General features: G+C 41.7%; 1 protein-coding gene across 5 annotated transcripts in view; it reads right to left on the bottom strand.

The window, feature by feature from the left end:
- SLC35F4 (solute carrier family 35 member F4) overlaps window positions 1-22,114 on the bottom strand; it is a 393,851-nt gene that overhangs the window by 34,322 nt on the left and 337,415 nt on the right. For all 5 annotated transcript variants that reach the window (XM_082275045.1, XM_082275047.1, XM_082275046.1 and 2 more), the window contains one exon: window positions 17,450-17,669. In XM_082275045.1, coding sequence (XP_082131171.1) covers window positions 17,450-17,669 — 220 coding nt within the window. The remainder of the gene's footprint in view (window positions 1-17,449; window positions 17,670-22,114) is intronic.

Below are 22,114 nucleotides of genomic sequence, written 5' to 3'. Positions count from 1 at the left end.
TTGAAGCATGACATGTTGGGTATCTATTTACTCGGCGTAACATTATCTTTCACATTATGGAAAAAAATTTGGCTAACTTTACTGTTCTCTTATTTTTTAATTCAATTTTTTTTTTTTTTTAATTTTAAAAAATTGCATTTGGAAGACCGCTGCACAAATAGGGTTTGATAAAAAATATTGCAACTATCTCCATTTTATACTCAAGAGTCTCTGCTAAAAAAAACATAGAATGTTTGGGGGTTCTAAGTAGTTTTCTAGCAAAAAATAAACGGATTTTAGCTTGTAAACACCAAGTGTCAAAAACAGGCCCGGTCTTAAAGTGGTTAAGGGAATTCCTTGGGGACCCCCAGCTCACCAGAACTAGTGTCCCCGTTGGAAGATTTCTCCTCTATTCATTTTCTGGGGACAACCCAAAATGTGGAATTCTCTTTTACTTTCACTTTCAAAGATAATGGTAAACAGGACAAATAGAGAGGGTGAATCTCTCGAACCGGGGCACAGACAGCAATAAAAACCTAATAGGTGTTCTAATCCCTCTCCACTCTATCCAAAACTAAAATAAGTTTTGCCTTTAGTTATACTTTAATCATTCCCCCATTATCCAATGGGATGTCTTCCTATTGGCAAATTAAGTGTTACATTTAAATGGCACATACTAACTTTGAACCAGCTATAATGAATAGTTATCTCAATGGATAAACTATGGATAGTAAGACAAACAGAAAAAAATAATCCACAAAGGGATATATTAAAAGGGCCCTTCTCTATAATATTAAAGCGGAGTTCCGGCCACAAAATCAACATCATTGACTTTGGGCCATCCTCTTGCTCTTGGTCACCTGAAAAACAAATAGATAGTTACGATTTTTTTTTTTTTGTTTACTTACCTTGTTATTGAAGAAAATATACTCACCTTTCTTACACTTCCTCCCTGTGCGGCAGCGGCCCGCGCCGTCACTTCCTCTTTGCATTGATTCCTGGGAGCTGGACGTCATCGCTCCCAGGAATCAATGCGCCTGCACCAGCCCCGCTCGTCACTTCCGGTGCGGGCGCCTCATTCCCTGCTAAACAGCTTCTGGGCATGGACACAAGCAAATGTGACAGTTATTAATCCCGGAATTCCAGGAATGTAGCTGTTTTTTGAAACTGTTAAATCAAAGGAGATTAGTTCTGCTTTATGATTTACTGCTGTTCAGGGGCTCTGGGCATTAGCAAAATGGCAGCCTCCAGCAAGAAGAAACGGGAACAATGATGGAGGCAATTTACAGTACACACTAATGCTGGAGCATAACTATTAATATGGCATGTATGTTCCTTGCTAAAGAACATTTTTTTTATTAAGTTTTTATGGGTAAAGATCCACTTTAATATTTCATTTTCACTCTCATCATCAGAATACATTAACCTTCTCTTTGTTCCATTGCTACTCTGTGCAGCTGCTGAGATAATAGAAGGAGTGAAGGAAAGGTAAGTATATCCTAGGGATGGTTGGGGGATTAAAGCAAACCTTTTGTTCTTAATAGGCAAAGCACAGGTTTGCCTTAAAATGAAGCAGCTCATTGCTGTATACAAACAAAAAATCACGTATTAACCAAATAGAAAGGGCAATGATAATATTGTAGCAATATGTTTTATTGTAGTTTTGCCACTAGGTTTTTCACCACTGTGATACCAAGTGTAGCACCCTCTTAGATAGGTGCTAGGAAAAAAAACATAATATGCTCCATCTGCTTATCAGGGGAGCCTGATCTTGCCTGTTTTGCCTGTTGCATGTTCCCATGTGTGATTCACTGGGTCTGAGGGAGTGTCCCTACTGTATCAAATAGGGGAACCTGTTGGACAGTGGAGGAAACCCAGCCAGTGACACATAGGCTTTTGTGAGAATCCCAGTGGGAAGGCACAATGGCAGTGCATCCTGGGATTGCTCATAAAAGCCAAAGGGACATGGGACAGGGCGTCTTTGGTGGGAAGCAGAGTCCCAGGAGGAGGTGGGCAGCTTTCTCTCCTCCTGCTGTATGAGGAAAGTGGTCTTAGGCAGTCGGCCTAGTTAACCAGGTGTGGAGCTGAGCTGCAGAGGATCCAGGAAAGCTAACAGTGGAGCTGCTGGCAGAGTCTTCTGGGAAAAACAGTGTCCGTGAGTAACAGGGGGCTTGCCAAAGGGTCTGCCCAGGAAGGGGACCACTCCAGTGAAGTCAGAGGATCAAGGGGTCAGTTCACACCGAGTGTCAGAGTAAAGGGGGTGCCATGTAAAACCCTAAAGAATAGGGACAAAGGGGGTGCCAAGTAGGACCCTGAAGAGTGATTCACAGTGCAGTACAGTTCATTTAATTCTTCTTCACTATAGTGGCAAGGTGAAGCAGTGGCCTTGCCGCATCCACTGTTAACCAGAAGTCCCAGCAATTGTGCATATTTATTCAGTTGAAGTATCCCACTCATCCCTTCTCCCATCCCGGTTCTCAAATAAAACAACAAAAACCAAAACCCCTGGACTGTTTTCTGACTGAGCCAAGCACTTAGAATATACTATATTGTCAAGTCGTTGCTATAGGTAACCCAGGGGAATCCGTAACCAGCAGCTCCCAAGGGAGTAGTGCTACATAAGTAAACTTGCTGGATCTTTATTCATTGTGATTAAGGGGGAGTTTCTGTTTTTCCAAATAGGGTTTGGATCTGAACTTAAAAGGAAATGGTTATCCTTGGGCTAATGAGCTGTGGGTTGAGGAATCGCTGCCCTTCAGATGATGTACACAAAGGGATGGGGATGCCCATGACATTACTGACCACTGATCACATGTACCAATGCAAAAAATATATACTGTACAGCGAGAGAGGGTCTCTTTGTATGGTTTTGAGGGCAACATTGAAAATACACGAAAACCCTTAAAAAACATGTTTGGGGGAGTGCTTTAAACTATACATGGTGTTACAGAACAGTGTAATTTTTTACAGACAATATTAGCGATTGTGTACACTCACAGCATATACTTGCTGTGTAACTGATATTTTTTTACAATTAACTTGGCTTACAATGAAGCAGCGGTAACCCATATGATTCATTTTAAATTGAAATTCTCTATTCTTTCTGTTGCAATACTCTCCTGCTGCTAGCCAATTTCTGTCATTTCTAATTGAGAAGTAAGAGATACTTGTAAAATTGGCCAGCGGTAGGATATTGGTCAAAATGTACTAGAAAAAAAGAGTACAGACAGGTGTTTTTATACTAAAATGATGAGACTTGAAATAATGCAAGGCTAGGCCCAGATTTACTAGAGGCAGACTGGTGCTTTATGCAAGCATGCAAATCCTACAGAGCATACAGCTGTGTAAAATTGGCCAGCAGCAGCAAAGGTTCAATCAGGAATAATATGCCTAACCAGTGTATGCCTAACTTTTATTTTATCCATAGGGATAGAAGAGAGCAGTGAATGCGAGCAATATAATGTGAGTATTATAATGTGAGGGGTTAAAGTCACACTGCAAACAAAGGCAGTTCCAAGAACAGATACTTGAGTAACAAGTGGGGATTACAGGGGGATATGATCAACATGTATAAATACATAAGGGGTCCATATAGCGAACTTGGTGTTGAGTTATTCACTTTAAGGTCAACACAGAGGACAAGGGGGCACTCTTTATGTCTAGAGGAAAAGAGATTGTGTCTCCAAATAGGGAAAGGTTTCTTCACCGTTGGAGCTGTGAAAATGTGGAATAGACTCCCTCCAGAGGTGGTTCTGGCCAACTCACTAGATTGCTTTAAAAAAGGCCTAAATTCTTTCCTAGGTGTACATAATATAAGTGGGTACTAATATTTATAGGTAAAGTTGATCCAGGGAATATCTGATTGCCTCTCTGGGGATCAGGAAGGATTTTTTCCCCTGCAGTAGCAAATTGGATCATGCTTTGCTGGGGGTTTTCGCCTTCCTCTGGATCAACTGCGAATTGTGTATATCGGATTGTATGGCTGGGTTTTCTTTACTGTTTTTTGTTTTTTATTGGTTGAGCCAGATGGATTTGTGTCTTTTTTCAACCTGACAAACTATAAGTGAGTGCTGTGATTTAAGCACCCAAAACTTAAAAGAAATAAACATACAATAAAAAAAAAAAGAAATGAAACCCCTCAAATATTATTTCTGAAACAAAAAACTATTTATTTTTATTTTTGCTGAAAAAAGAGACTTTGTTATGGACATGACAGCAGCTAAAGTGGAGCACAAATAACAAATAAATCCCAACACCTTCAACTGTAATTTCCTTGAAGGTAGGGACTGATGTGAATGTACAATATATATGTAAAGCACTGTGTAAATTGACAGTGCTATATAAGTACCTGAAATAAATATAAAAAAACAAAAAAAAATATTAAATGAAAGACAAAAAGTAACAAATAGAAAAAAAGGGCAGCAAACGGGTTGATTGCCCCAAAAAAATAGCAATGAGAGTTAAAGTTTTGTAATTGAACTCTCCATATGTAGTTTGTCAGCTTTTCTGAAGGTAGCTACTAACACACTGGTGGGTGGGGACTTATTTAAAATTCCCTTATTGGCCTTTTTAGATTATTAATTCACTACCCACAGTCAGAAACCCATGCAATGCATTTTGATAAAAAAAAACTCCCCTGCACGAATCTGCGCATACATTTCCTAGGAACAGAATCTCGAGCCTGTACATATGGCCTCAAACCCATAGTAGCAGAGAACCTGAATTCTTAGTTTGCCTGCATTTGTATATCAGAAAAATTCTTGTAAATGAATGCCTATACTTGTCATACCATGTGGAAAATTGCTAAGTTTACAGGCAAAATGCTTAGTATTTACTGAGAAAACAAATTGTTATCCCAGCTCTACTGCTAATGTGGAAGTCCTTGAACTGTAATCCAGTGCTCTAGTCAGGGCGTTCAGGTCCCATAGGTAAAATTCTTGAATCAGGAAGGTTGGCAACTCGGATGCTCTTAAATAAAAGTACTTTATTTGTTACATGGGTACACAGGGAACATGCTATATGTTGACGCGTTTCGGCTATGGAGCCTTCATCAAAGCAAAGATGCCTGTGTTTTGATGAAGGCTCCATAGCTGAATCGTGTCAAACATATATCCCGTACCTGTGTACCCATGTAACAAATAAAGTACTTTTATTTAAAAGTATCTGAGTTGCCAGCCTTCCTGATTCAAGAATCTTAGCATTTATTGTATAGTTCTAGCTCCTTATTTTATTATTCTTTAAATTCAGCTAAAAAAATCTGAGGTTGCACCTTCCCTGATCTGTTAGTTTTGGGGAATAGAATTGTAGAGTTGTTGCAATTACCCTGTGATCTTCATGCAGATGGGACTGCTACTGCTTACATTTGCAAAGTGCAAAATTTTATATTAATCCTAATAGACTTGTCCCCACCTTTAAAAGGCTACTGTAGTGAAAAGAATACATAGTTTCCCATTGGTGACCATTGGTGACCTCATTTGAAAATGCTAGTTGACTGGCTGCCTCTGGATTCAATACATTCAGGGCCAATGAGTCGAATTAAACATGCTAATCTAAAAAAAAAATTAGAGTAACATCAAAACTACTAATCTTTTTAATTGTTTCTGATTTGCCACAAATAAATTACACGAAGGAACTACATAATTTTGACATTGTGGATATCAGACTGTTGGAGAAGAGGCAAGTACTATGACTTTAGTTCTTCTTTTAGTACTTCACGCATTGATGTAGGAACAACGTGGTTACAGTGATTCAGTGCAGTTTAGTAAAACACATTTCCCCGATAATACATGCAGTACAAAGTGTTATCATGTTTTGCATTTCAACAAAAGACCAACTAGGATACAATGAGGGAGGGGAAAACAAAGGAGAAAATTCATCATCAGAATAAAGAAAAAGACGTAAAGAATTACAGCCAGGACAAATGATAGCCAATCTTCCAGACTACACACATTCATCAACAGCAAGTGCGCCTTTCCAGCAACAGATTTTAGAAAATGGAAAATTCGTATAAGTGGATTGCAAATGGGCTAAAAGTACTGCAAATAATGACAAAAGTGGAACAGAATAGGTTTATTAAACACAAAAAAACGATCTTTGGGGAAGAACAGAACAATATAGTAGGCTTAGAGTGAATAGAAAAGAGAGATTCTGTATATGGTGTACAGGAATAATCTGTTATTCTATCTGTCGGGCTTAGTGGCCATGGCATAGTACGGGGTAATTCCCTTTCTTTAGCAGTGACACTTTGTTAGCTGGATCAGATTGTGGAGTTAGAAAGAAAACCCAGCATACAACTGGCTATTTTAACTAAAAGCTAAAGAGGCTTATGAAAGAATTTAAAAAATCCCTCTTACTTGGTATAGTTGTGCAGTCTTACCTATGATAAATTTATTATAAAGCAGCTCTGTAGCTCCCCCTACAAAATCCAAAGATTGGTCCCTGTAATTGAAGACTCTAAAGCAGCCATCATTAAATGGCGGCCCGCGGTCTGAACACGAACCGAGTGCCGCTCCTGTACAGACCATCAGGCCTCCAGCCTACAGTGCCACATCCCTACCTCGCTGCTCAGCACTCATTGGTTGCTTGGCCTGTGGGCGTCCCTGCAATCAATGACATTGTGTGTGCTGGTCACCCTCTGCTGCCTACTATCTTGCAGCTCCCGGGCCGGACTGCGAGGTAAGATGTGACGTCACATGCGCACTGTTGCCCCCTGTTGCTTGTTATTTCTCAGCTTCCAGCTCTCACTCTTGCTCTCACTGTGATGTGATATGCGTGCCCGCCCCTTTCAGCAAGCTCCCAGAGCAGCTCTTGCCCCCTGTAGCTTGTTACCTCTGCTGGCTCCAGCTTCCTGTTTGCCTTAAGGTATGTGGGGTGTGATAATTACAGGGGCACACTGATGGGCACATTTTCTCTTAATGGGAACACCGATGGGCACATTTAAAGTTAAGGGGCACGCTGATGGGCACAACAAAATGTGCCCATCAGCATGCCCCTTAACATAATATGTACCCATCAGAGTGCCCCTTAATCTAAAATAGGTGGCATGCTGATGGGCAAATATTATGTTAAGGGGGTACGCTGATAGGGACACCTGATGTAAAGGAGCACTCCGATGGGCACACCTATAGTAAAGGAGCACTCTGATGGGCACACATAATGTGATGGGGACACCTGATGTAAAGGGGCATTCTGATGGAGACAAATGATGTAAAGGGGACTCTGATGGACTCACCTAATAGAAAGGGTCACTCTGATTGGCACACCTGATGTAAAGGGGCACTCTGATGGGCACACCTGATGTGATGAGGACACCTGATGTAAAGAGGCACTCTGATGATGGCACCTAATGTAACGGGGAAGTCTGATGGGGACAAATGATGTAAGGGGGGTGCACATACTGCATGGGAGACACAAAATGTGAGGTGGCTTTTTGATGAAGAAACCTGATCTAAGTAGGCACTTTGATGGGAATACCTGATGTAAGGGAGCACTCTGATGGGGACACCTAAAATAAGGAGGTACCATGACAGTGGCAACTGATTTATGTGGGTAGTCTGAGGGGGGCACCCCATGTAATGAATTACTCTGGCAGGGGCACCTGATGTAAGGGGGAATACTATTAGGGACATTTACATTTACAGAGTATTACCAGAGTGTGTGGAGGAAACAGTAAGAAAAGCGCCAGAGCGCGGTTTTGCGCCATAAAAAAGAAAGAAGATGCAAACAATCTTTCATGGCACAGACTTGTAATCTGGACCTCAGCTGGTAAAAATTTTTAGTGACCAGACCTCCTTAAATTTTAATTCACTACCCCTGCTTTAAACACTTACTCCTTCAGCAGGTGATGAGTCTGAACCTTATTTTTTTTAAGCGATGCAGCCTCTATGAAGTCTGCATATACCCGCCATGCTTGGTCCCCCTGCTGTGCACAATGTTTTTTTCCACACCTCCCTATGTAATTACTGTTCTGTAATGATGAAGATACAAGTGGGATAAGCAAGCTTCTGACACTCCCGGAAGTGTCGAATAATGAGTCCTATGCTGGAGAGTGTATCTTTTCAACACAGTGGAGTTCAGACTCATCAGGAGTCTGTTGCAGGGAACAGAGTGCAGGGGTAAGGAGTGCATAACTTACATAGTGTAGGAGTCAGTAGTGTGTAATCCCTAGGGTGGAGGGGTCAGGAATGCGCAATACACAGTGTGCATAGATCAGGAATATGTAATACACAGTGTGCATAAATCATGAATGTGTAATACACAATGTGCAGAGATCAGGAATGTGTAATACACAATGTGCATAAATCATGAATGTGTAATACACAATGTGCAGAGATCAGGAATGTGTAATACACAATGTGCATAAATCAGGAATGTGTAATACACAATGTGCAGAGATCAGGAATGTGTAATACACAATGTGCATAAATCAGGAATGTGTAATACACAGTGTGCAGAGATCAAGAATGTGTAATACACAGTGTGCAGAGATCAGGAATGTGTAACGCATGGTATGCAGGGGCCAGGCATATGTGACACACTAAATGCTAAGGGCCAGGAGTAACCATCACACAAAGTGCAGGGGTCACGGAGTAAGTAACACACAAAGAGTAGGGGTCAGGAGTAAGTAACATACAGAGTGAAGGGGTCAGAAGTAGGACAGAACTTCCAGTAATGTTAGTAAAAAACTGCTTATAGTACAGATTCTCTCTCTCTGAAATGTACTCATCAGCCTTTGGTATTGGGGGGCATCTGAGTGACGGTTGCCCTGGATCCCAGCTCGGTGACCACCTGCATTTTGTTCTTCAATTTTTCTCCTATGCAGCTGCCGGGCTTCTGTCCCCTTCCACCAGCCAGCCCTCCACCTGTCAGATCTGTAGCACAGAGTCAAGGGAAATGCTCTGAGACTTGTCCTCAGCTCTGTTCTATAGGTCTGACAAGCGGCAGGTAAGGACCAAAGCAGACATCTGCATAAGTAACATATTAAAAAAAAAATGGCAGGTGGGCCCAGGGCATTTAGCAGCAGAATTTGAGGCATGTGTACCAGGTGTCTAACACTCACTATGTACCTGGTTTAGAATATTTTCTTTGAGTAAGAGAGTCATTTTAATCCATTTATTTAGCCTTAGTTATTTTGTCCAAACCTTACTCTTAGCATTCAGAGTATGTGGTTAGGTGTCATGTGATGACTGACAAGTTGTTGCGCTGTCAATTGCCTGAACTGATGATGATAAAAAGTTAGGCAGGCTATTACATTATCTTTTTCTTTTCATTCAACAAGTGGGTTAAACAAATAAAAGTTCTGATTTCCCCATCAACATACTCATGTGCTGATAGGGGAATCCTTCCCGCAGCACTATACAAGGATCTGTGTTGCTGGCTATAGCTAAAAGCACTGATCATTTGGGAAAAACTTGATAGATCGACTTGTGTGCAACCAGCTAGCTCATACATGCATCCCTGCAGAAATTTCGATCCATGTATGGCTGGCTTTATTCTTCAAAGGGTAGTGCCCTTAGGATGATAGTGCATGTGTATAGAAGGTCATAGGCTGGTTGTGTATGTGTGTAAAATACCTAAGAATGGTTATGATTGTGCATTGAAGGTCTTAGGATAAATTACTTGACTGCTTTAATGTGCACTTGTTCCTATGCTATGGGCATTAAAGTATTTACATATTCCTAAAAAGTGGTTAAACAGCTTTAAAACAAGCAATCTCTGACCTCTCTAGTTGTACTGCGAACTAATAAATCCCTAAAGCTGATCTCCAGAAAATCTACAAGACAGCTCCCAACCTCATACTACCCATGATTCATTTATTGTAAAAAACAAAGTGTAAAATCCTAGCAAAACTATAAGCAGGGCTTTTTTTCAGCAGGAGGCAGGGGACTGCAGTTCCAGCACCTCCAGCACCGAATGTATGTAATAGCAAGGGGTGTACTGGAGGGTCTATTGATGCTGCCTGCAGGGGGATCTATTGTCACTGGTGGGATCTCTTTTTGTGTGAAGGTCTATTGTTGATGGTGGGGGATTTATTGTTGCTGGGGGGTCTTTTGTTGCTGGTAGGGATCTACTATTGAGGGAAAGGTCTATTATTGCTGGCTGCTGGAGGGTCTATTGATGCTGGCTGCTGGGAAATCTGTTGTTGCTGCTGGGAGTCTAATGTTGCTGGGGGGGGGGGGTGGTATTTTGTTGTAGGTGGTTCATTGTTGCTGTGTGTGGGGGATCTATTGTTGTTTGGGGGGGGGCTAATGTTGTTGGGGTGGGGTCCATTGTTGCTGGGGGAGTCTATTGTTGTGTGAGGGCTCTTTTGTTGCTGGCTCCAGGGGATCTATTTTACTGCTTTTCTTGTTATTAGACAAGAACAATTTCTATACAAATTATTTAGCATCACAAAATGATTCTTGGGGCAGTACTGAGAGGTGGGTAGGGGTGGAACCGAGGGACAGTGCTAAGAGGTGGGTAAGGCACAGAGGCAAGGGGGGACTCAGAAGGGGGGAGTTCCTGCACCTATTGTCTAAGAAAAAAAAGCCCTGGTTTTAAGTAACTATGGAGGTTGATCCACTAAAACTGTAGAGCGTAAAATTGAGTGCAGTTGTGCACGGTAGCCAATCAGCTTCTAACTGCAGCTTTTTCAATTAAGCTTTGACCAAAAAAAAAAAAAAAAAATTAAAGCTGATTGGCTGATTGGTTTCTTTGCAGAGCTGCACCAGATTTAGCTTTCTCCAGTTTTAGTAAATCAACCAGTATGACATCATCATCCTTAGTTTTATTTCTAATCTGCTTGGGCAACGTGGGAGGGTACTCTGCAGTGTGCCACCTATTTTCTCACATATCCCCATGCACCACATTGAACTACACATCCCATCATGCTTTGGGATGTTACTTTCATATGGGTGTCTTTATTGGGCAGGCCTGGGCGAGTCTTTAGGAACTTTATTGTGTCCTTCGTCACCAGCCTTGGTAGCTGCACACTGCTCACTTCAGCGGCATTCCCTTGAATTCTGACAGGGGCACAGATTGACTCAGAAATCCCATTCGTGCTTTTGAGTACACTTGGTTGTTCCCTGCACTAACAATGACTATGTTTAGTGCCCCCCATGTAGATTGTTTGCCACTGTGATATTACCTAAGCACCCCCTGCCATGTTTTTAACACTATGAGTATTAAAAAAATATGTCCCTGCAATATGTGCAAACAATGGTAATGTTCCAAACATCAGCAGTTCTTGTATTAACTACCATCAGGATCAAACTCTCCCACACTAATAACATGTGTAAGTATACATGATGCAAGGATGGGGGGATGGACCTGATCAAAGTGGGAAAGCAAGGTGCACTGACAGGCAGGAATTTCACTGTTTGTTTCACGCTGACATGATGAGGTCAGTGCCCGCTTCGCTCAGACTACACAGCCACAAGAGCCCGGTCCCCTGTGCAGGAAATGGCCAAGATAAAACCTCTGAAGGATGATGTTTATGCCAGATATAAGAATGCTGTTGCTGATGATGAATTTCTCTGCAATGCCTAGAGCTATAGAGGTCAGTGGGACTTGTTTTAAACTGCTATTGCTGTTTTTTTTTTTTAGTTTATGTAAAAACACTGAGACACTCTCTAGAATTTGCAAATCTGTAATGAAAAACTTCAGATTTAAATAGAAGGAATGCTAGACATCATAAACCTTCACTAGTAGGGTCTGCAAAGGACTTCTGATGAGTCCCTGTTATAAATAGTTTGGTATGTAGCTTAGTAACACACATTACTGATCCTGGGGTTTATGACCAAAAACTGAATTCCCACAGCCAAATTTTATACATATTCCACATTTCTGCTGCAATGGAGTTACCTACATAAAAAGTGGCTATATAAATGCCATAGATACCAATGGCAATTAATAGAGATAAATATTAGTCATTTATGAGGGCCAGTGACTCTGTTATATCAGACTGACCTACTCTGCAAGTGATTCAAACTCTGAACCAAAGACCAGACACACTCCATTGAAGTATTTTTTTTTTTGTTGCTATGTCTGTTTGGCTCCTTTCACGCGGTCCGCCTCCGCCGGCGGACTCCGTGCTGCTCAACGGGGGATCGATCAGCCGATCCCTGCAGAGCAGGCAGATGACAGCTCCGTCTCCACTCTGTGTGTGGAGAGGGAGCTGTCAGATCCCCACTGTCCCCTATCAGGGAATCGGATGAGAACAGACCGCCTGTCCATTATCATCCGATCCAATCCGATCCGCTGGACGAAAGGAAAATAGGGTTTCCATCCGTCTGGATTTCACAGACAGGATCAGAATCGGATAGCAGCAGGTGTCAGCGGAGCTGTCTCCGCTGACATCCGCTGCCCCATAGGGATGCATGGAGGATCTGATCAGGTCCGCCTAAAAAACTGACAGGCGGATTTGATCGGATCGTTCGTGTGAAAGGACCCTTTTGCAAAATCTTTTCTGTACATATTTCCTGCATTGTTTTCTTTTTGTTAAAACAATATTTAAAAATGCTGAATCCCTGAATCTCTGGAAATTATGAATTTTGCCACTAAGAAGGTGCTGCTGTAGTGTAGACTTTGTTACACTCCTGTCTGGGTGAGATAGCCAGTGATACAGACCTTTTAATTTAAATGTCTGAACTGCAACAGCGGATGAAGTGAATGGTTCATGTTTCCAAGCACAGCCAATGTGTGTGTGTAACTGGTTAACTGCTCGGTTTACCTGTCTCAATGCTTATAATTCTCTCTGCTGGTGCTTATTCTGTTGTCCCACGAACTAGAAATCTCTGTGCAGGATGAGGCTGATAGTGTCATTGTAACATTTATAATGGTTCACTTTAAGCTTCCCATTGTAATTCTAGAAAGAAATGTTCAGCATAGCTAGTCTCTGTGCGGTTTGGACATCTGCAACTGCCTACAATGTTGTTTATGGCAAACCTAAATGGCAGTTTTGGAAAGAGATGGACATGGAGGAAGGAATGTTGCACACATGTTGTAGATAGGACCAGTCACCTGTGTTGCTTTTCCGCATGCTCAGACACAGAGCTTATCTTGCTAAAACCAAAGCATACACTGGCAACAGTATAAGGACTGTCTGCCCACTTCTCCACTTCTTAAGATTCATCGAACCACTGTGGCATGTCTTCTCTCAATGAGTTTATTTTTTTAAAACATAAAACAATGACAGCAGAAAAATACCAATTGGTCCATCAACTCTGCCCCCCTTTTTCTTTTTTCCACCTTAGATCTATGTATAGATCTATGTTTTGTTCCAAACTTGTTTTAACTCACTTACTTGATGAGTTGATTGACTTACTGTCTATGCTAGAAGTCTGTTCCAAGCACTGCTAACATAATACTTTCAAAGATTCGTTTTGAACTTGCTAGTTTGAGGTCACGTTTTTATGTTTTTAATCTTAGTTTCATATAGAAAATACAGAAATAAAGAACATAGAAAAAGAGAACATTGCAACCTACTATTTGCATCTGACCTGACCACATAATGTTACTGCAATGAAATTTAAGAAAAAAAAATATTTTTCTGATTAAAAGGTTAGTGTTTGGTATTTCTATAGATCCTGCAGTCAACGTCACTTAGAAAGGTTTTATTAATTAGTGTGGCCAGTCTTCTTTCTCATCATGCCTGAGACAATCTAATCCAGGAAAGATGGTTATTCCATAGTAAAATAGGTCAGGCAGAATGATACAGTGGGGGTGAACAGTGACACAGCAGCAAAATGCAGTTAGTGAATTCAACAGCTCCTAATTAGGCTCCATTAACACCATTGTGTATTTCTGACACAAAGAGCTTCTCTTTAAGTGAAGGTAATCTTGTGAATAAGATAAAGAATGAGAAACTGTTACCTTTTAAAGCAAACATTACAGACAGTGGGTAATAAAGGTATTGAACACGTCACCATTTTTCGCCAATCACTTCAAAAATAAAATCAATAAAATTTGCAAGGAGATCACCAATGTTCAGAAACCTCCCCCACTTGACACCCCATGTCCACAGGTACAATCATTACTGGACTTTTTTTCTAACACCCATCTAACCACCTGCCCCCTGGATCCTGCTCCCACCTAAATGCTACGCTCAGCCTCTGACTCTATTCTACACTCTCTAACTCACATCTTCAACCTCTCCCTCTCTTTTGGCATCTTCCCCAACTCTGTAAAACATGGCTAATCAACCCCATCTTTAAAAAGCCATCACTGGACCCCACCAATCTTCACAACCTATGCCCAATCTCGTTACTCCCCTTCTCCTACAAACTTCTTGAACGACTGGCTGGTCTATAACCGAATGAGTGACCATCTGACTAAGAACAAACTTCTTGATCCCCTTCAGTCTGGATTTCGGCCTCAACACTTCATGGAAACTGCTCTCCTCAAACTTTAAAATGACCTACTAAGCGCTAATACCAATGGACACTATTCTGCACTACTTCTCCTGGACCTCTCTGCTGCCTTTGACACAGTGGACCAAACCCTCCTAGTCAAAAAACTTGGTCTCCGTGACTGTACTCTTCACTGGTTCTTACCCTACCTATCCCAATGTACCTTCAGTGCCACTTACAACTTTATCACCTCTTTTTTTCACCATTGGGGTCCCCCCAAAGTTCTGTTCTTGGACCTCCCCTTTTCTCAATCCACACCTCATCCCTGGGTCAGTTGATTGCCTCCCATGGCTTTCAATATCATCTCTATGCTGACAACACCAAAATCTACTCTCCACCTCTCATCTAACTCCATGAGTCTCCTTGTGCATCACCAACTTACTAACAGACATATCAGCCTGGATGTCACATCATGTCCTCAAACTCAACCTATCCAAAACCCAAGCTCATGATAGTTCCTCCCCCACGTTCCTCTTCCCCTAGATTTCTTTGTCAAAATCAACGGCACAACTATTAACCCATCCCCCATGCCAAGGTCCTAGATGTAGTCCTGGACTCTGAACTACCCTTTAGGCCCCACATCTAGTCGCTGTCCAAAGCTTGAAAAAAAGAGAAAAGCAGCCGCACACCACAAAGGAGCTTGAATGAAGCAATTTCTCATTTATTGACACATGTCCAAGTACAAGGTACAATAAGGAAAATGTAGATGCATTTAACATGGACACAGCGCATTTGTTCACTATCTGTCCAGCTGTCCAAAGCTTGCCGCCTCAACCTCCGCAACATCTCGAAGATCCGTCCCTTCCTAACCAATGAAAGCTCCTAATCTACTCCCTGGTCATCTCTCCTCTCGGTTAATGCAACACCGCCTTATTGGCTTACCTTTAAATAGGCTATCCCCCCTTCAGTCTGTCGTGAATGCTGCTGTCAGGCCCATCCACCTTACAAACTGCTCAGCATCTGCTACCCCTCTTTGCCAATCCCTCCATTGGCTGCTACTCAACCAACTAATTAAATTCAAGATAGTAACCATAACTTACAAAGCCATTCATAACTTGGCCCCCAGCTACATCACTAACCTGGTCTCACAATAGCAACCAAATCCTTCTCTTCGTTCCTCCCAGGAACTCCTGCTTTCTAGCTGCCTTGTCATCTCTTCCCATCCTTGCCTCCAGGATTTCCCCCGAGCCTCTCCTATCCTCTGGAATGCTCTACCCCAATCTGTCGGATTAACTTCTACTTTGTCCACTTTCAGACGGTTCCTGAAAACACATCTCTTCAGAGAAGCCTATCTGGCCCCCACCTAAGAATTGTACTTTTATGTGCCTCCCACTTTTTAAGGGACCAAAAATAATGGGACAGATTAACAATCATAAATCAAACTTTCACTTTTTAATACTTGGTCTTTGGCGGGAAGCAGAGTCCCAGGAGGGAGAGTACGGCTGTCTCTCCTCCTGTCAGCAGGATCGGGTGTCCCAGGCGGCTTGCCTGAGGGCACGGAGTGAGCTGAGCTGAGCTGCAGAGAGGATCCGGTGTGCCAAGGACCAGCAGAGCAGAGGGGGTCCAGTTTCAGCAAAGTATTCCCAGTTCGTGAGTACTGTAAACTGCCCCTTGGGGTCTGCCTCGCAGAGGGGACCACTCCGGTGAAGGTCCAAGGGATCCAGGAGCCAGCTAGCGGTAAAGGGGGTGCCAGTGTTGACCCTGAAGTTCAGAGGGGGGTGTCTAGTGAGAGGACCCTGAAGTGTAGAGGGGGTGCCTAGTGAAAGGACCCTGAAGTTCAGAGGGGGTGCCTAGTGAAAGGACCCTGAAGTGTAGAGGGGGTGCCTAGTGAAAGGACCCTGAAGAATAAAGGGGGCGCCAGCGGTTGGGCCCTGAAGAGTTAAAGTGTACAGCGTGCAGTGTACAGTGTTGAGAGTTGCAGCAGCACAAGTAGTTACAAAGAGCTACTTCCGTCAGTGAAGGGCTGGAGGGAGCTGTTCACAGGACTTTTGAGCTAATCAGAGTGTCAAGAGTCAAGTCTCATAGTGCCAGACTTTTTGAGCTAACCAGAATGTCAAAAGTCAAGTTCAAGCACAGTTCAGCAAGCGTTGGTCGGCATCCAGCTGGCGTCAAGACAGCGCTAACAGGCATTTTTCTGCAATGTGTCCCAGTTGTACCTAGTTGAGGAGGAGGAGTATCCCACTCATTCCCTTCTCCCATCCCCATTATCAAATAAACAAAACAAACCAAAGATGCCGGAACGGTCATTGTCTCCAATCTCACAATTGGGTATTCAGCCTAAATGGGCTGAAGGTGTCACCGGTTACAATGGCAGACCCACATCAGGCCCAATGCCTGGAAAACCTGCTACAATTATAATCTAATAATGCTAACAATATGATTTTTAGGTTTTCATTTAGGCTGGCCTCCCTCTTGTGCAAGCATTTTAATAAACATTATTGCAGCACATGTTAAAGTAGTATTAAACCCAGAAGCAAACATTTATTATATTGCAGTCTACTTAGCGGCCTCTTATGGGGATAACCCCAAGGGGAGACTCTGACGTAAGGGAGCTTTGATGGATCAAGTTTATTTGGAATTTCTTAGCTTTTTTTTACTGAAGTTTTTTTCTGTTGTTCTAAATCGTATCATGATGATTAAAAATACAGTACGTTTTAAGCAAAATGTATCCATTTATTTAAATTTGATTTGTTCATTTATAAAATAAGATTTTTTTTTCTGCCCATGCATATTTGTAAAGTTTAAGATGCGGCCCCCATACTGAAACGTCTGGAAACCCCTGTTTTAAGGATACAAAGGGAAGGATTAGAAAGAGGGAAAAAAATAAGGCTCAAGAAAGCTAGGAATGAAAATGTAATCAAGGAAACATTGTTGAAGTTACTAAGTAGATAGGATAGAAGCAATGATATTGTGCAAAGTGTGGCAAATCATAGCAATTTCACTGTATTGAAATCAGATCAGTAAAATACAAATTGTGATTGATGAGTAGGGGTTAATGCACTTTTCACATTGCTTACTGCCATTTGAAAAAAGCCAACACTAGTACAGTAAATGTAAAAATGAGAGATGGCCAGAGCCCTTACCCGTACACCCATAAATTTATCTTTCAATACAATCCATGAAAGTAGGAACATAAAGGCCTTGTTGCAGCAGAAGAGAGCTGACACATCTGTGGCTGTCAGTTTCTTGAGCGCCAATAAGTAGAGGTAATTCGTCAAAGTCCATAGGATAGAAAAAGGAGCAGTCCTTTTAAGAAAGAGTTTCAGTGTCAACCCATCTTCCCCAAATATTCGGCTACATTCCCTACGGAAGAGTCAAAAAAAAAAAAGATTTTCACCTTTTGCATAATACATTGCTGGTAAATCAGACACTTGCATGCGGTCCTTACAAATTGACATTTTTCTTATAGCCTCAGCTGACTTTATTTTGGGATCTATCAAATGTTTTTACATACATCTTTCACTGAAGGTGCCCTTTGCTTATGCAGTTTTCATCATATACTCGGTATGAACTTCCCTGGTTTGTAACAGGTTTACTTTATAGCTGAACTCCAGGCAAATGTCTAAATACTTAATAAAAATACATAATGCATATCAAAAATGTTTAACCTGCCAAAGAGTTTTTTTTTTATTTTTGTCCATCCAGTCTTAAGATTTACATGGTCTTTCAAAATAGAGCCAGGTCAGTGACACAACTTTTCTTAGCTGCAGAGACACAATAAAGGCTAAGTCACCCTCCTGCCCCTAGCCTGTAATTTGGTAGTGAGAAAGCATAGCATTACCCCCTACTGCTCCCCTCCTGTCAGCATTTTCCTTGCTTGAACATCTTAACATGCATAGAGCAGACCCAATTGGCTCCTAGAGCTGCCCCTCCCTCTACCAGTCTGAATGGCGCTGTACAAGAGATAACATGAAGCTCATACAATGTGAAATTCAGGAACTTACCTTGCATTTAAAATACACTTATATAGTACATAAGAAATTTAACATAATCTTGCAGGATAATCTTGATTTAGGGGCAACCATGTAAAAAAAAAAGTGTATGATGTGGTATTATAGATAGTTAAAAACACAGGATTCTAGGCACTGGTTAATAGAAGAGCCATGGGACTGAACATTTTTGTCAGCTGAACAGCCTTTTCTATTGTGAGTGTAGAGATAAGCTGAAACAGCACTTCAGTGCCTATGGTGAGTTAATCTGCCATGTACTGAACTGTCAATGTCACTGAAAAAAAAAATAATGAAGTTCATATTATTCACAAACAAATTTAGATGTCCTTAATATAACCATGAATTTGCCCTGCTAGGTCTGTGTCTGAGTAATACCATGCTTTCAGTAGATAGGTTAATGTGCTTTTCTGGGACCAATGGCATGAATACAGCCTGACTTATTATGAAAAGTTAGAAGATATTGTAACATTTATATTAAAACCAAATAATTCTGTATACCAAGGACTTTATAGAGGAGAATGGGCCAATACTTTTGAATTCACCTCAAGAGTAGAAAGTTGAATCTTCAAGGTAACCCTCCCACATGAAGTTTCAATAGGGGCCAGTAACAGAATGTAAAACCCATTGGGAATTCTAAACCTCTGCAAGTGTCAATCACTTTGGTCTCCTTGACCTCCAAGTCATTACAGTGTTTTGCAGGGACAAGGAAGTCAACAGGAGGAACCAATTGGTTCTATGGGGAATCCAGAAGGCAGGGGCGTAACTACAGGGGTTGCAGGGGTTGCGATTGCTACCGGGCCCCATGCTCCAGGGGGCCCAGTAGCAAACCAGTGGGTGAACTTCCAGGATTGCAAAAGTCACACTTGCGACCGGGCCCTGGCATTGCACCACTGTGGGGAGGCCCCAAGATTGCAGGAAGGGAGCCCACTGCAGAACTTGTGAAAGGATCCTGCTGCGGGACCGTAATAAAAGGCCATGCAACGAGAATAAAGAGCCCCAGGATTAGTGGGAAGAGTCCTGGGCTTGAAGGGAAGGGCCCCGGCCAGGGATCTGGGGGGGCCCTTCATGGTTTCTTGCATCGGGGCCCTGAAGGCTCTAGTTACGCCTCTGCCAGAAGGTCAACACTCTTGGAGGTGTTGGTTTACCATAGTACTTCAGGAGGCTATTTCACAGCAGTGGAGAGCAGTTTACCAAAGCAAGCAGCAAGGGGTGTAAGTATTCAGTCTCTTCTTTATTGGTATGCATTTGATTTATATTTCCCACTTAGAAGACAGGGTGTCCCTAAACTGTCCAAATAGGTAATGGTGTAAAATTGACTGCACGCTGTTTCTGGCATTTCACTTTCTCTTGGGTAGCCATATTACTATTTTATCACAAATGCATGTGATTTAAATAATAACAATATTATACATACGTAATATTTTTTTATAATGCTCATGAGTTCCACAACCCAGTACACATTGAACTTACAGATAGTAGAATGATGATAACACACACACACATAAAAAATAGGAATATAAGTCCCAATGTAAAGAACGAGCAGATTAGATAAATGGCAGATTTGGCAGCAGCAGCCGTCTTGTAGGCAAGGCTGTTGGTCAAGTTTGCCATGAATGTTAGATCTGCTCCTTCTTTACATTGGGACTCTTATTCCTATTTTTTATGTTTCTGTGTGTTGTCATCATTCTACCATCTGTAAACTCAATGTGTACTGGGTTGTGGAATAATGTATATTATTATTTAAATTATTTATTCTGCAAAAGTGGGTAAAGACCTCTAAAGTTGACAGATGTCCGATACCATGTGAAAGAGGCAGCAGCACAAGAGAAGTCTTCAAGACATAAGCTAGAAGAAGTGGTCCTTTTGGAAGAGACAAAAAGCTGATGAGAGAAGGTAAAGATCATTTTGGGGAATTTTTTGACCAGATGTGTTTGGACCATTCACCAGCATTTATTTATTTGACTCACAATTGGCACCTTACCAGCTCATCTGTCCCAATTTGCCTATGCATCTGTTTAAATAGTTTTTGAATCTTCATCATGTCACCTTATTCTAGTTCACTGACCTTAAAACTACACAACCCAAAGGTACAATGAGAATGCCAAACAATGATTATTTTTTAGAACATAATGAACAGTGAATCACTAAATGAATTACCAGTATGGATTTTGTGATGACACGTGTCTGTTGTAGATGTCAGCTTGAGCCTGTAGAAATCCTTCTGACAATCTGGTGACAGACATGCAATATCTACAGATATTTTCAGACAAGTACGAGCACACCATGTATTTTCACAGAGATGTTACCAAGTTCTACTGAGTAACCAACTCATTAATCAGGCAGACAAAACAAAGAGCGTGGCTTTAGCCGATTCATCTGAGTATAGCTGAATAATTTGTATGGCTTATCTTACATTAGCAGCCCAATAAAGCCATTGATGGAAATATCCCTCTAGTACTGAATGTTGACTAAAGCCCCGTACACACGTACCGATCGTCGTCATACAAACGTTTGTCTTTTCTCCCCGGGATGTCGATGTCTGTTGAAAAGGGCAAAGACAGCACAAGAATTTTGTCCGCCGACTTCAGCTGACTGCAGAAGTGATGTCATGTAATGGTTAACTTTCCCTGTGTTTTTTCTTTTCTGAGCATGCCCAGTCTTGCAAATCTGCGGTCTGTCGGCTGATTTCTATACTGACTGGCGAACAATCGTCCGTTCTGGTGTCGACATACAAAAATTTTTATGTTTGCAAGAAAGACTCTTGTCCGCAGAATGTGCGCAGACAGCTGTCGGAGGCACCATACTAACAAGCGTACAATCGGCAGATCTTTCGTCCGCCGACGTTTGTATGACGACGATCGGTACGTGTGTACGGGCCTTAAGTATTATCCTAGTGCTGCACTTAGTGGAAACCAACAGCGGTGTAACAACAAAATAAAATGGCCCGCACAGTTTGTTAACAATTATAACACTTTCAAGCAATAAACCTGGTGAAACCCTGTTCCAATCTTCTAGTGATTGCCATTTACAGCCCAACCTCTTACAATAAATAGTTACGTAAGCTTTAGTTAAAAACATATTAAAGCACAAGCATAATTGAACAGTAAGCAATCCTGTGAAGAATAGAAAAGGTGGCTACTGTGCCAGGTCTTTCAAAGATTTCAGTGTCAGCATTTTAGGGTTAAATTTAAAGTGACTTTCCACTAAAATAGCAAGATCTGCTTATTTAGTATGGGACCCTTTGTATTGCTAAAATGCTGGATTAAACTGCAAAAATAAAACTGTCGGGGGAACAAATTAGCTGTTCTACTTTTCCCTGGTTTATGCTTAGCTGTTATGTTTTTCCCTGGTTTATCTATGCAAGGGTGACACCATCCTATGAAGAGGTACCGGGGAATGCTGAGTAGACCAAAACTTGCAGGAAGATGATCCTGCACTGTGCTGCAGCATCTTCTCCCCAGATTTGACCCACACCAAATAAGCTGGTGTTAGCAGAAATACCTTTTAAATATGAACAATTTAGCTTATAAGAGCCTTACCAGCGTGTACAGACCAAAAACCTGTTCCTGTTTTCTGTCCCACATCGAGTAGGCTAATGTATCCTATTGAAATCTTCTCTGCAGGGATGCCAGTCCTCCTCCTGGTGTTGGACACTCAGTGTTGCAATAGTAATAGCTTTGGGTCTTTGGGATGAACTGAATTAAAGTCAGTCTGGCACAAACTCTCCCCTTCCTCTCTCTTCCACTGAGAAAAGTTCTTTCTTTGATTTACACTGAAAGTAGTATGATTTTTGAAAGT

This window comes from Pelophylax lessonae (assembly GCF_965119305.1).
Source record: "Pelophylax lessonae genome assembly, chromosome: 13".
Taxonomy (NCBI): Eukaryota; Metazoa; Chordata; class Amphibia; order Anura; family Ranidae; genus Pelophylax; species Pelophylax lessonae.
This window is presented reverse-complemented; position numbering and strand designations above follow the sequence as displayed.